Below are 14,454 nucleotides of genomic sequence, written 5' to 3'. Positions count from 1 at the left end.
CCAGGTTCATGCCATTCTCCTGCTTCAGCCTCCCGAGTAGCTGGGACTACAGGCGCCCGCCACCATGTCCGGCTAATTTTTTGTATTTTTTAGTAGAGACGGGGTTTCACCGTGTTAGCCAGGATGGTCTCGATCTTGTGACCTTGTGATCTGCCCGCCTTGGCCTCCCAAAGTGCTGGGATTACAGGTGTGAGCCACTGCGCCCGGCCGACCCCTTCTTTTTAATTTGCTGGAGCAGCTTGCAGAACTCAGGGGAAGACTTAGGTCCGTTTACTGGTGTATTATAAAGGATATCACAAAAGATACAGCTGAAGAGATGCATAGGGTGAGGTATAGAAGAAGGGGCATGAAGCTTCCAAGTTCTCTCCAGGCGTGCCACTTTCCAAAGCCAAGTGTTCTGTTCTCCAAAAGCTCTCTAAACCTGTCTTCTTGGGCTTTTATGGAGACCTCATTGGATAGGGATGATTGAAGCATGGACAGCGGTGGAGAAATGGGATTGGACAAAAGAGGCATAATCTAATACAGATGGAGTGGGGAAGTCCAACAAGGCTGTCCACATTTCTTCCTCCCAGGTATGGGGCAGAATCCCTTCTGAAATGGGGGTCTCATGACCTAAAATCAGACAAGGTAGGTCAGAGGATTCTTTTTATGGCCAGCTCAAAGACGGGCAAGGGAAGACTATACGTTCAGTTTCTATGGCCTGCCTTGGGGAGAAAAAGCAGTGGGTGAAAGGAGGTCAGGAGAAGGTCTGAGAAAGAGACTGCTGTTTGCTGAGGCCCGAAGTGCCCAACATTATAACAAAAGACTAAAACAAGGGCTTTGGGAGTTATAAGCCAGGAAATAGATGAAAACCTATATATATCCTCATATCACAGAACCCAAGTTTTGAATCATTCTAGTTATATTTAAGTAGTATGCTAACAAGCAGAGCTGTCATGACTGGCACTGAACACAGAATGGCATGAGGCTTTAGTTAGCCCATGTAGCTTTCTTAAGGGAAAATGCAGAGTTTCTGTTGGGCTTTTGTAAACAATGAAAATAGTTCCCAGGGCCCCCAGAATAGTTCACCAGGCTCCACTGCAGCCTGGATAGCCTGGGCCTGTGTTTCTCCCATAAATAAAGGACAGCAGAGACAACTGCACCAACTAGAACCTAGGCATACTGAGAAACTGCAGCCATCACTCAGTCACACACAGCTGATATTATGTTTATTCATAATTTGATTGCTTGTTTGTGCAGTGCTTAGTGGACAGCACATCTCAGGGAGCCTCCCAGAGCCTGGGGTGGGATATGGTCATGGACCATACAGGAAGCTTCACCAGACTGGGAGGCTGAGGGCCTTCCCTGAGCCTTTCTGCTGATAGGGAAGGCAGAGAAGCTGAGAGCATCACCATTTCTTCAGTTAGTGCTTTCTCCTTTCTGTAATTCCTGGAAGAAAGGAAAGCAGCAGTGAACTGGACAACAGCATAGTCTTCCATCCGCAGACTGAAAGAATTCCACAAAGTGCTTCTATCAAACATGGCAGGAGAAAGGCAGCTTTGAGCACGTTTGATTGTTTATGCGCACGTTAACTGGGCATTCACCAGGGGCCAGGCACTGGGGGCCTAAATGTATAAAAAACGTCCCCTGCCAGCAGGAAGCTCAGAGTCTAGTAAAATTTTGGTTTGTGTGTGTTTAGCCACATAATACCGAGTATTTGAAGAGAGGTACTGGTTGCTCAGAGGAAGGAGCCGTCAACTTTCAAATGAAAGGAGGAAGGAAGACTTCAAAGACACGTAGAATGGGTGGAATTAACACCCAGAGCTCTGGGAAGGAGCCTTCCATGTGGGAAGAACAATGAGCCAATGTTTGGGGGTGGGTATGAGTGTGAAAACTCAAGGAATGGTGAATACTGGAAATCGGTGTGTGGCTGGAAATATGGAAGATGAGACTGGAATAAGAGGTGTGACCAGATTATGGCAAGACTTGAATGCCAAGCTAAGGAGTCAGGAGTGTCCTCATCTCTGACAGAATGCCATGCAGCACATATTAGAGCACATGAAGTCAGCTGGGCGCAGTGGCTCACGCCTGTAATCACAGCACTTTGGGAGGCCAAGGTGGGTGGATCACCTGAGGTCGGGAGTTTGAGACTAGCCTGCCTGACACGGAGAAACCCTGTCTCTACTAAAAATACAAAATTAGCCGGGCATGGTGGCACATGCCTGTAATCCCAGCTACTCAGTAGGCTGAGGCAGGAGAATCGCTTGAACCTGGAAGGCAGAGGTTGCAATGAGTCGAGATCATGCCATTGAACTCCAGCCTAGGCAACAAGAGCAAAACTCTGTCTCAAAAAACAAACAAACAAACAAATGAAAACATTAGCCACCAAGTGGGTCAATTCATTAATGCTTCTGCCCCCAGTGTCCAAATGCTGCTACCAGGCCAGACTGCATCACAGACAGATGCTCCACCCTGCTTCCTGGTCCATCTAGGGTAAAGCAAGTCTTACCTGTTAGTCATCATCATCATCATCCTCTGGAACAAAAATGTCATGTTCCTCAAGTAGAGCAGCAAAGTTCTTGCTAATGAGTGTCCCGACATAGAGAAACGGGATCACAATGGAGAACACACGGAGAAGGCCGAAGGACATCTGCAGAGGGTCAGAGTGGCAGCTGTGAGCTCCAGAGCCCACTCTGGCAGGACCAAAGAAGACCTGGCCCTCTCACGGACATACCCTCAGACCCATCATAAGCAACTTGATTTTAAAGTCCTTGGAAAAATTCAGGGCAAGAAAAGTAATTAGAAAAGGAGAAGTCCAGGCGGGGTGGCTCACACCTTTAATCCCAGCACTTTGGGAGGCCGAGGTGGGTGGACCACCTGAGGTCTAGAGCTTGAGACCAGCCTGGCCAACATGGTGAAACCCCGTCTCTACTAAAAATACAAAAAATTGGCCCAGCATGGTGGTGCGTGCCTGTAATCCCAGCTACTCGGGAGGCTGAGGCAGGATAATTGCTTGAACCCAGGAGGCAGAAGTTGCAGTGAGCCAAGATTGCACCATTCCACTCCAGCCTGGGTGACAGAGTGAGGCTCTGTCTAAAAAAAAGAAAAAAGGCCAGGCGCAGTGGCTCACACCTGTAATCCCAGCACTTTGGGAGGCTGAGGCGGGTGGATCACGAGGTCAGAAGTTCGAAACCAGCCTGGCCAACATAGTGAAACCCCGTCTCTACTAAAAATAGAAAAAATTAGCCGGGTGTGGTGGTACACGCCTGTAGTCCCAGCTACTCAGAAGGCTGAGGCAGAAGAACCACTTGAACCCGGGAGGCGGAGGTTGCAGTAAGCCAAGATTGTGCCACTGTACTCCAGCCTGGATGACAGAGTGAGACTCCGTCTCCAAAAAAAAAAAAAAAAAGAAAAGGAGATAAAATGACTGTTATGGCCATCAAAGTGGACGAAAAGTCCACTGGAAAGAAAAGTCTAAGGCACCCTAGGAGGGCCAGACTACAGTGAGCTCTACCTGAACACGAAATACACGAAAACCGATGACAGAAAGATGTACAGTGAAGGGATATTCTATACAGTTCACTAAGTAACAGGTTCCCTGATGCCTGAGAAATTTGATTTAAAAATTTTAGAAACAGATGTATTTAAAAGTGGGCATTATTTACACTCAAAGACTATTTAGATGAATTGGGAGAATGTCAGTAAAATCTCAGCAACATTTCTCTCATATTCCTAGAATTTAAAAAAAAATTTTTCCAACTGTTTTGATAAGGCAGGTCTTTCCCAACATGGACCTACAGTCAATTGTGTGAGTTAGCATAGGCCAGACTAGCTTTAAGAGAACTTGTTTTTTTAACTCCCACACCACACAGCCCTGCAGTCGTAAAGCAAACTTTTGCTTGATATAAGGGACTGTTTCCGTTTTCCCTAGAAAAACTCAAGCATGTGATAGCGTTCAGTGTTGGAAAAAGATAGGACCTGGTGGGGACGGTACCAGGAAGAAACCCGGATGCTGCGGCCTCAGCGCTGGCCTTGGGTACTAGCTTCACCGCTCTAGCCCGATTCTTCATTTGAAAAACCGTGATTGTAATAATTCCCTGCACATCTATCAGGACTGTAAATCACATGAATTAAATACTAGGTGACAACTAATAAAAAGATGAGGCCCGTCCCACGTACCCTTTATTTACAGAGTCCTTTCAAAATTCATATTTCATCCCATAAACTAGGAGACAGGCAGGGCAGAGATTACAGGACTGGTCTAAGCTAGAAGCACACAGCCTAGTCTTTTGACTCCAGAGGAGCAGAGCACCGCACCTCTCAGGACAAACTAATGTAAAAGGCCAACTTCCTCAGCGTTTGCCCCCCATCTTCTGTCTACCTACCATTTTCTCCACACCTGTCAAAATTAGCAATTCATTAGCGTATTCTTGGTCCGCCTTTCAGTCTACAGTAATCGTTATGATTGGCCTCGCCTTCTCTCAATCAGCGCCGCCCTCACGCACTCCCCACAATGACTGGCCTCAGCCCCTTCGCCGCGTCTCCAGGAAGACACTCACTTTCACCGGTTTGGGCAAAATGGCGCCGCTGCGGGTAACGATGACTGACCTCGACGGTACCAGGCCCCGGCTTGAGCCGCTCCGTGCGGCGGCGACATCGCCATCTTTCCTCAAGCTAGGCCCGCTCCGGAGAGCCCCGGACCTGACGGGTGCCAGTACTAGGCAGCGAGCCGCTCCGGACGCCATGCCCCCAGCTCCGCCCCTCACCCGAGCACCCGGACCCCACCGCCCGGCCCTGGTGCCGCCCTCGGGAAGAAAGCCGCCCGAAGCCTCGCGAGAGTTTGAGGAGTACACGAGAAGCCCAGCCCTCCCACTCGTGCAGTGCGGACGGCTCCTGGGGCGGCGGGAGGGAGGTGTTTGTCACTGGCCGGCGTGGTGGCGTCACGAGAGCGGCGGCGCCGCCCGGGCTCCCTCAGTCCGCGTCCTGCTGGGCGTGGCCGCGGTCCTGGGTCTGCCCGGCGGTCAGAACACGCCTCAGCGGCCGGCTGTGGAAATAAACCCAGGGAGCCGAAGGAGTAATAACGAAAAAGCTTTACTAGTGTTTTAACCGTGTACAAAACACTGTAGCAATAAGAGAAAGGCCCGTGCTATCTGTGTTTAAACAAAATGCAGTGGCTGCGGGGCTTCCAGGCAGGGCTGGGGAACAGGCCGGGCGCCCGTCTTGGGCGCATCTCCGCCTCCTAGGGGTAAGAGGCTCAGAGCCTACCCCTTAGGCCTAGTTGGATGCGGGTCGGTCCTGCCCAAGGCCCCAGTCAGGGGAGCCGAGGCTAGGAAGGGGCAAGTTTTCTGTGTTTGGGAGGGGGTGTCTCTTCCCGGCCTCTGCGTCTTACCCCTGGGGCGTATGGTCAGGCTCTGGTGACCCAGCCGCTTTGCCTCCCGATGTTGGGCAGAGTAGCAAGGAGAGGTTCTGGCAAGTACACCCTGGGTGACAAACAGGGCTATGAGAGTTCCCAGGTGGTTTCTCCAGCAGCTTCAGTTTACCGGAGCCCAACCAGGAGAGAGAATTTTAGCACAGGAAAAGGAATCCCGTGTCCAAGCTCCTAGAATACCCAGGACTGAGAACCAAAGCAACAGACTTTCCCCAGGGAGCCATACTGCCTCCCCACCTCTTCTTTAACCCCTCACTTGGCAGCTCCAGGAGTTGGCTGCTGAAGACAGAGTACAGGAGGGCATTTCGTTGACATAAAAAAGCTACAAGCCCCTTCCGGGGCAAGGTCCAGCACCATCTGTTAACAGGGCAGCCAGGGAGAAAGGATGGGACCCCAGCACTGAGCAGAATAAATCTCTCTTCACTGGCCGAAGACCCTCTGCCTCAAAGGGCCCTACCCAAACTGCTGAGTGAGGATCCCATCCCCAGTCTTCCCACCCCTCTCAGGAAGAGCTGGGTCCCAGAAACTCCTATGACACAATAAATCCACTTTCTCTGACAGTGTCAGAGCTTCAAGCCAATACTGCAGCCTACCTTGGATTTAAATGCACAGGAAACTCCCCAGGTTGGAAATTATGGTTCTAGAGCCTGGTGTGTAGGTCAAAGGTAGGGCAAGCCTGTGACAGTCTCGGTTGACATTCCCCACTTCCTTCATTTCATTAACATCCCCTGGGAGGGGGCAGTCAGGCCAGTGCAGTCAGGAGATTGGGGTCTTGCTCTGTGGCTGCTAAGTCTCCTTCCTTCTCTGGACCTCAGGAAATAAAGAGGATGGAAGGAATGGTCCCTCAGTCCCTTCCAGACACACGGGTGGATCTGGAACCTGGAGAATGCCTAAATAGCAAGAAGGAGAGAACCCATGTCCCCTCCCAAAATGCAACCTTGGAAATGGGTAAACATTTAACTCCTGAAAAAGAACTGGCCCTGGTTTCCTGACTCAAAGGGCCCAGACTTAGGGCCTATCCTGTTCCTCACATTTTGGCTGGCTCCCCTGGGCCCTCTTCTGCCAACACTGCCGCAGCTCCACGATCTCCTGGCCATACCAGTCATGCAGGGTAGAGAAGCAGGAGGTCTCAGGGGACACAGGGCTCTGCCCCCTGCCTAGGAAGAGGCTGGCAGGGCCCTGCAGCTCCCACTCAGCCAACCCCTGCCCTGCAGACCTGCTGCCCACTTCTTCAACCAAGCCCACAGGGCTGCTGTCCTTGGAGAGGCAGTGGCCATTCTCCAGGCCCGCAGCTCGGTGGTTAGGAGCCTGGGGCTTACAGCGGCTGGCAACAGACTTCCAGGATGAGCGGCGTTGCAAAGCCAGGCTCTGGCGTGCGTCCTGCAACTGGCTCTCCAACTCGCGTACCACCAGGCGCATGTAGCCAAAGCTTGCCCGGGACAGCACCTTCACCCAGGCCTCCTGGGCCGCCGGCCCTTCTGCGGCCAGCAGGTGTGGGCGCACTCCAGGGGCATCAAAGCAGATGGCAAAGGCAAACTCCTCAGGCACGGGAGCCTCTGCCAGTTCCACTGTGCAACCTTCCAGCACCACCAGGCTCAGTGGAGCCCGGCCCTCGCGACTCTCAAAGGAGAATAGCAGGTTGCCCTTGAGGACAAACCAGCATCTTCGGCCAGTGCCACTGGGGGTCAGTGGGGTCCCTGGGCCCCCCCAGGTGCGCAGGAAGCCCATGTGGTCTGCTGGGGAGTCGCTGAGTGCATAGTGGGCTACACTCCTCTCGTTCAGCTTCATGGCTCCCACGGGAACTGTGAGGCGAGAGAGATGGCAGCAGATCAGAGAGGGAGGTGGTTCCGTGCCCCCCGGGGAACAGCACTGGCTCCGGAGGCAACCTGGACCCCAGCCCTGGGGCTCCTACTCACTTGCTGTGTCCCTAAGTCCCCTAAAGTCTCCTAAGAAGTGGGCTCGTCTTTCCTTCCTTTTCTCTCAAAGGGATGTTGTGAGGATCATGGAAAAAAAACTGGACATTGGCGGACTTGGAGAAAAGAATAACGAGATTGCATCAGACAGGAGGTATGGCAGGACCTGGGCACAGCTTTCTAAAATCCAAAGAAACAGGCCCCAGCTGAGCTGAATGGACCCCAGACCCATTGAAACCACTGTGCTTAAACTATCCCCTAATCTGGGGTCCTCTCAACTCCAACTCTGAGGCCAAGCTTCCAGGGTTTCCATGACCCTCCTGGGCCTCTAGTGGCCTCTTATTTGCATATAGCAGTTGAATCTTATTGACCTACAGGCAGAAGCTGAGGCACAAAATATAACTTTAAAGCGTTTACTTGAGCGAGAGTAACGACAACTGCCCAGAACAAACTTCTAAGTTGCCGTGGGGTGTGCTGCATTGGGCCTTTCCTACAATCAGGTTTTTATAGGCAGAAGGGGGCAAGGATGACAAAGTTGTTTGGCAGGAATTCTCCTTGCTTTATAGAAATAACATTGATTGGTGGGGTGGGGTGCGGTGGCTCACATCTGTAATCCCAGCACTTTGGGAGGCCGAGGTGGGTGGATCACCTGAGCTCAGGAGTTGGAGACCAGCCTGGCCAACATGGTGAAACCCCGTCTCTAAATACAAAAATTAGCCAGGCACAGTGGCGGGTGCCTGTAATCCCAGCTACTCGGGAGGCTGAGGCAGGAGAATTGCTTGATCCCAAGAGGCAGAGGTTGCAGTGAGCCAAGATTGTGCCATTGCACTCCAGCCTGGGTGACAAGAGAGAAACTCCATCTCAAAAAAAAAAAAGAAATAACATTGATTAGTTATTGGCTATACATTGTTGAACTATAGGGTATGAACTATAGGGTGTCCAGTGTATAGCATTTTATGGCTACTTGCTGTCACTCTAGAGCCACGTAGCAAGTGGCTTCAAGAGGTAATTCTTGATCCTTTTGTAGTTCGTGAGCGTGATGATTGGGTGTTCACGTGCATGTATGAGCTGTGCCACCCTCGAACCTTGTTACCATGTGGGCACATTACCGATCTGACATGAAGAAAAGAAAAGAAAAAAAAAAGAAAAAGAGATAATTCTTTAGCTCAAGGGAGGAGTAAGACTTGACAGCTGTTGCGTTTCAATATGTCTGGGCCTGATTATTTAAAGGGGCTCCAATTCCTCAGATAAAACATTATTTTTCTGTCTCAATGTGCAGCCTTCAGGGCCAGATGGGGAGCTACTCTGTACACAAGAGTGTGGCACAAACCCAGAGTACAGCTGAGAAGAGCTAACCGCAGCCATTGAATGTGGGTGCCCCCAGCATCATGAACGGCACTTAGTCCAACTGTCCTTACTCATGGAAAACCAAGGCCCAGCACAGTGAGGGGAACTTGCCCAAGGTTACATGGCCAATGAGACGCAGAGCTTCGTCTCCCAAATCCCTCACACTGTACCCACTTACCAGCAGGGCTCAATGGGGGAGGGCAGGGACCTCTTGTCTGGCCACACAGCTCAGCCCTTCGACCACCTGGTTCCCAGGGATCCTGCAAAACAATTCTCAAGCCCAGTCAGCTTATCCCAAAGAATGAGAACTCCTACTCCACCTTCGAGGCCTAATGAAACCACAGCTTCCACCAGGAAGCCTTCCCTGACCCCTGAGAATCCCCCGACCCATCCACCCAGCCAGGAACCCCTGAGCAGCTTAAGGGGCTGAGTCCCCTTGTCTTGACCTTTACTCTTCAGACCCCAGCTCCCTGCCTGAGTCCAGGTCAGAGCTACACGTGCCCTCATGGTTCCTAGCTTTTCCCTTCTAGCACTTCCTGGCTTTAACTGAAGTCACCTAATCTGGGAGGCCTTCCATGATCACCATATCATCTAAGGTGGCCCTGACCACCAAGGTGGCCTGACCTAAGGTCACCTGACCAGTAGACCCCCCCATTTCTGGTTTGTTTCCTTCATCCCACGATGATGTTATGTGTTTACAGCACTGTTCCCAGCCCCAGAATGTCTAGGGTGGGGCTCGGCTAAGTTCCCAGGAGAACCCCAATACCCAGCACTGTGCAGGGCTCAGAGAGGCCCTCAGGAGGGATCTGCTGAATTAATGGGGATACATCAGTGGACAAATCGAAGTCTCCCGCCCCCCTGGAGCCTACATTCCCACAGGGGGAAACACACTGTAGACAAACAAAATAAACACTAATAAATTAATGAAAGAATAATTAGTGAAATAAGAGATAACATAAGGACCCGTAATGCTAAGGGTTATGGAGAAAAACAAGCCAGGCCCCTGGATGAGGAGAGAGGCCATTCCAGTAGGGGTGGCCCAGGAAGGGGGAGGAGATCACAGATGTTTGCCAGAGGAGTGGCCTCACTGGGGGTCCTGGGCCCAGCACTGGGGCACAGGGAGGGGGTGGGCAGCCCGTGGGGCCATGACCTCTCCCCTCCCCCGCGTCTGGGGAAGGGCGCTCCCTCCTCTCCACCAGTAGGGGGGCCAGGCCGCGGCACACCCGGCCTCCCGCCCGCCCCAGCGTCTTCCTGGATTCTTTTGTTGGAGGAGAGGCGCGCTAGGGGTGCGGGACCGCCGGGCCAGTGGCCACTGCGGGGATCCCCAACCCGGCTGTCGCCCTAAACAGAGGTCACCTCGGTCAGGGTCTCCCTGGCTGCCGCCTCGGTTTCCCCGTCCTCGCGTCGGGGCTGTTCCCCGCCGCTTCCCCGCGGCCACGCCTTCCCTGGGGCCACCTCCTCCCGGAGCCCGCCGGGCCCACTCTCACCTCCCGCCGCCGATCGCACGGAAGCCCAGGAGGGCGATCCCGGCTCGAGACCCCGCGCCTCCGCCTGGGCTGCAACGTGGCCGCGGGAGCCGGGAGACCCCGCCCGGGAGGCTGGAGTTAACGCCCCTCCCCGCCCAGTATTCGCCAGGCCCGGGATCTCCGAGGCCGCCTCGGGATCTGCCAGGGCGGGAAACTGAGGCCCGAGAGGGCGGTGAACTGCCCGAGCCACAGCACTGGTCGGTGCGGGCGGCCTCGAACCCAGAGGCCCCCATCGGACGGTCCACGGGCCTCGGACCCAGCCCACCGTCCGGAAAACTCAGTCCATCTCTTCCTCTCTGGTCCCCCTCTCCCTGCTCGGCCCACTTCCCCGGCAGAGCCAAACCAGGGATGTCTCTGGGCACCTCCTAAGGGTGGGCTCCTACACAGCCCGCGAGAGCCAGCCAAGCTTCCTTGGCCACCCACCGGGCCGCCGGGGTCGGCTGATTTCTGCCTCTGGAAATTACCCATTTCTGCTTCCCTGGCCTGAAACCCAGGGCAGCCCCCAGGCTCTGCACTAGCGGGTCGAGGAGGAGGCCTGCGGTGAAGGTCACAGGAATGCACAACCAAACCCAAGAGAGTGGAGCTTCTGGAAGGCCCTGGAAGCCAGAAGTGTCCTCAAACATCTGCCCACGAGCTTGGCTCCCACCTCAGAGCCTTTGCCCTTGCAGTTCCTGCAGCCTAGAATGGCCTTCCTTCCCACCCCCAACCGCAGCTCCACTCCTCAGGACGCCTCTGGACGCAGATTTGTGTCTCTGCTCAGTGGTCCCCTCTGGGACCATTGTAAAGCAACCTACCCTGCAGTCTCTGTCCCATCCCTGGGGTGTTATTTCCATCAGAGCACTCACTGCTAGAGTAAACTTTCCTATGCTCATACTTTTATTTTCCTGTTTATTGCCTGTCTCCCCTACTAAATTTTATTCAGTTAATACTGTACACCATAATAAATGTGTTAGAAGGTAATAAGTGGCATGGAAAAACAGAGGAGGGTAAGAGAGACGGGAAATTGTGGGAGTAGGGAGGTTGCAATTGCAAATAGAGTGGTCAGGGTAGGCCTCACTGAGAAAGTAACATTGGACAAATACTTGAAGAAAATGAGGGAGCCAGCCATGCCAATTCCAGGCAGAGGGAACGGTCAGCGCAGTGGCCCTCAGGCCTGTTGTGTTTGAGGACTTGCAACAAGGCCAGTGAGGCTGGGAGGCCTGGGGAGGTGCAGACAGTAGGAGGTGGGGGTGGAAGGTGTGGGATGGGGCTCTGTAAATCTGGGAGGGCTGTTACTCTAGACAGGGCTGTGAGGAGGGACCTGAGCGATTTCAAGGCATACTCTGGCTTCTGTGGCGAGAATCAATGTCAGTGGAGGCTGGAGACCAGTGAGGAGCCTGCTGCCACTATCCAGGCGAGATGTCACAAACGTGGCAAGAGCAGGGAGGGAGAGGCAGCCAGATTTAGAATGGCTTTTGAAGGTAGAGAACACAGGATTTGCTGAGGAGTTGGATGTGGGGAGTGAGGGAAAGAGCAGGCAGGACTGCACAGTTTTGACTTGAGCACCTAGGAGAGTTGTCATTATCTGAGATGTGGAAGGTGGCCGGTGCTTGGTCTGGGTTATGTTTGAGACACCCAGTGGCCATCTGAGTGAAGGTGCTGTTGGGGCTCAGAAAGCAATGCCTAAAAATATGGCACTTGGGCATACTGAGTACTTTGAACCAAAGGACACTGGAAGAGCCTCAGAAGCAAAGTATCTCTCTGACCTTCTCCTGCCCCCTTCTTGCTCCCGTTTTTCTCCTGCAAGGCAGGCCATAGAAACTAAAATTCCTCCTCCCTAAGGTGAGTTATAGAAACTACAGATATTGGCCGGGCACAGTGGCTCATGCCTGTAATCCCAGCACTTTGGGAGGCTGAGGTGGACAGATCATGAGGTCAAGAGATTGAGACCATCCTGGCCAACATGGTGAAACCCCACCTCTACTAAAAGTACAAAAATTAGCTGGGTGTGGTGGCGTGCGCCTGTAGTCCCAACTACTTGGGAGGCTGAGGCAGGAGAATCGCTTGAACCTGGGAGGCGGAGGTTGCAATGAGCAGAGATTGTGCCACTGCACTCCAGCCTGGCGACAGAGGGAGACTCTGTCTCAAAAGAAAAAAAAGAAACTGCAAATATTACTGGAAACATCCCCCACCTTTCTGTGTCGGGCCTGGCCATAAAGGAATTCTCTGACCTACCTTGTCTGATACTAGGTCGTAAGACTCTCATTCCAGAAGGGGTCCTGCCCTCTTCCCAGCAGGAGGGAATGCCACACAGAGAGAACAAGAAGAATCTGAATCTGAACAGACACTGCTGGGTTTCCACACTCAGCTATTAACATTAAATCATTCCCTTTTGTCTAATTGCGTTTATACACAGTTGTCCATTCCTTTTTTTTTTTTTTTTTAAGTATTTACTGATCATTCTCGGGTGTTTCTCAGAGAGGGGGATGTGGCAGGGTCATAGGATAATAGTGGAGAGAAGGTCAGCAGATTAACACGTGAACAAAGGTCTCTGGTTTTCCTAGGCAGTGTTTGTGTCCCTGGGTACTTGAGATTAGGGAGTGGTGATGACTCTTAACGAGCATGCTGCCTTCAAGCATCTGTTTAACGAAGCACATCTTGGACCGCCCTTAATCCATTTAACCCTGAGTTTACACAGCACGTTTCAGAGAGCACGGGACTGGGGGCAAGGCCATAGATCAACAGCATCCCAAGGCAGAAGAATTTCTCCTAGTACAGAACAAAATGGAGTCTCCTATGCCTACTTCTTTCTACACAGACACAGTAACAATCTGATCTCTCTTTCTTTTCCCCAAGTTTCCCCCTTTTCTTTTCAACAAAACCGCTATCATCATCATGGCCCGTTCTCGATGGTCACTGTCTCTTCGGAGCTATTGGGTACACCTCCCAGACGGGGCGGCGGGGCGGAGGCGCTCCTCACTTCCTCCCAGACGGGGTGGCGGCTGGGCAGAGGCGCTCCTCACCTCCCAGACGGGGCGGCCGGGCAGAGGCGCTCCTCACATCCCAGAGGATGGGCGGCCAGGCAGACACGCTCCTCACTTCCTATACGGGATGGCGGCCGGGCAGAGGCTGTAATCTTGGCACTTTGGGAGACCAAGGCAGGCTGCTGGGAGGTGGAGGTTGTAGCGAGCCGAGATCACGCCACTGCACTCCAGCCTGGGCAACATTGAGCGTTGAGTGAGCGAGACTCCGTCTGCAATCCCAGCACCTCGGGAGGCGGAGGCGGGCAGATCACTGGAGACCAGGAGCTGGAGACCAGCCGGGTCAACACGGCGAAACCTCGTCTCCACCAAAAATACAAAAACCAGTCAGGCGTGGGTGCGCGCGCCTGCAATCCCAGGCACTCCCAGGCAGGCCGAGGCAGGAGAATCACAGGAGCCCGAGGCAGGGAGGTTGCAGCGAGCTGAGATCACGGCAGTACAGTCCAGCCTCGGCAACAGAGGGAGACGGAAGAAAGAAGTAGAGGGAAACCGAAGAAAGAATGGGGGGGAGAGGGAGAGGGAGAGGGAGAGGCTGTCCATTCCTTATTCCTTTTTTTTTCTGTTGCCCAGACTGGAGTACAGTGACACAATCACAGCTCACTGCAACCTCTACCTCCTGGACTCAAGCAATCCTCCCACCGCAGCTTCCCAAGTAGCTGGGACCACAGGCACCTGCCTGGCTTTTTAATTTTTTGTAGAGATGGGGTCTCACTATGTTGCCCAGACTGTCCTTGAATGTCCGGCCTCAAGCGATCCTCCTGCCTCAGCCTTCCAAAGGGCTGGGATTACAGGCATGAGCCACCAGACCCGGCCAGGGCTGTGCATTCTTCATCAAACCGAGACATAAAAATAAAGTTTTCCCTGAGTATTTGTGTCTTCATTCCTGAAGGCTCTCAAGTCACATAAAACATGGAGTAAATCAATCTATTATGCTTTTCTCTTGCTAAGCTATATCTTGTTTATAGGAGTGTCCGCTGTGACCTTTGGGATGAGTAAGGGAAAATATCACACCTTTCTGCCCCTACAATGACCAGAACAAAGCATTTGGCACTTAGCAGTTTCTCAATAAATACTTGATGAATGAATGAAGAAGGAAGTAGCCCAGTCTGTGCCAGCAGTCCCTGAGCGTCATGCGGGGAAGGGGAGCCGGCTGCCTTTGCGGGAGCTGTGACCGCCTGCTTTGCTGCCCCCCACGCACCCTCCTTGTAGAGACGATTAATCCCAGACTTCCACTTTCCTAG

At 52.9% G+C, this 14,454-nt stretch overlaps 2 protein-coding genes and 1 non-coding gene across 10 annotated transcripts in view; 1 reads left to right on the top strand and 2 right to left on the bottom strand.

Annotated features, from left to right (window-relative positions):
- SMDT1 (single-pass membrane protein with aspartate rich tail 1) overlaps nucleotides 1–4,959 on the bottom strand; it is a 60,232-nt gene extending 55,273 nt beyond the window's left edge. For 3 of the 6 annotated variants that reach the window (XR_010139475.1, XR_010139474.1, XM_063722915.1), the window contains exons 1-2: nucleotides 4,539–4,959; nucleotides 2,489–2,629 (exon numbers count right to left, since the gene is read on the bottom strand). Coding sequence is in view for 3 of the 6 variants with exons in the window: in XM_063722915.1 (XP_063578985.1) it covers nucleotides 2,492–2,629; nucleotides 4,539–4,724 (324 nt within the window). In the remaining 3 variants the exon portion in view is untranslated. Of the gene's footprint in view, nucleotides 1–1,191; nucleotides 1,429–2,488; nucleotides 2,630–4,538 lie in introns of those variants that run through there. The other 3 variants (XM_063722913.1, XM_063722914.1, XM_002831203.5) reach the window with 2 other exon arrangements.
- Nucleotides 4,960–5,054: 95 nt separating this feature from the next.
- Nucleotides 5,055–10,527, bottom strand: PHETA2 (PH domain containing endocytic trafficking adaptor 2). 3 transcript variants are annotated; one of them, XR_653348.3, is made up of 4 exons: nucleotides 10,155–10,329; nucleotides 8,846–8,927; nucleotides 6,001–7,209; nucleotides 5,055–5,459 (listed from the first exon to the last, which is right to left on the bottom strand). XR_653348.3 is itself a non-coding variant. In XM_002831201.5 (3 exons), the coding sequence occupies exon 3, from the start codon at nucleotides 7,193–7,195 to the stop codon at nucleotides 6,416–6,418; it is 780 nt and encodes a 259-aa protein (XP_002831247.2). In that variant the 5' UTR covers nucleotides 7,196–7,209; nucleotides 8,846–8,927; nucleotides 10,155–10,527; the 3' UTR covers nucleotides 5,055–6,415. The 3 variants fall into 3 exon arrangements, 2 of the variants coding, with proteins under 2 accessions (XP_002831247.2, XP_002831246.2); XM_002831201.5 differs by having other exon boundaries at nucleotides 5,055–7,209; nucleotides 10,155–10,527; XM_002831200.4 differs by lacking the exon at nucleotides 10,155–10,329 and adding an exon at nucleotides 10,024–10,124 and having other exon boundaries at nucleotides 5,055–7,209.
- On the top strand, nucleotides 8,336–8,439 carry LOC112130706 (small nucleolar RNA U13). The gene has a single exon (XR_002912937.2). It is a non-coding gene; the product is annotated as a small nucleolar RNA U13 (small nucleolar RNA).
- Nucleotides 10,528–14,454: the final 3,927 nt, after the last annotated feature.

The sequence above is a fragment of the Pongo abelii genome, chromosome 23 (assembly GCF_028885655.2).
Source record: "Pongo abelii isolate AG06213 chromosome 23, NHGRI_mPonAbe1-v2.0_pri, whole genome shotgun sequence".
NCBI classification, from domain to species: Eukaryota; Metazoa; Chordata; class Mammalia; order Primates; family Hominidae; genus Pongo; species Pongo abelii.
Note: the sequence above shows the minus strand (reverse complement) of the source record. Positions and strands in the feature narration are given on the sequence as shown.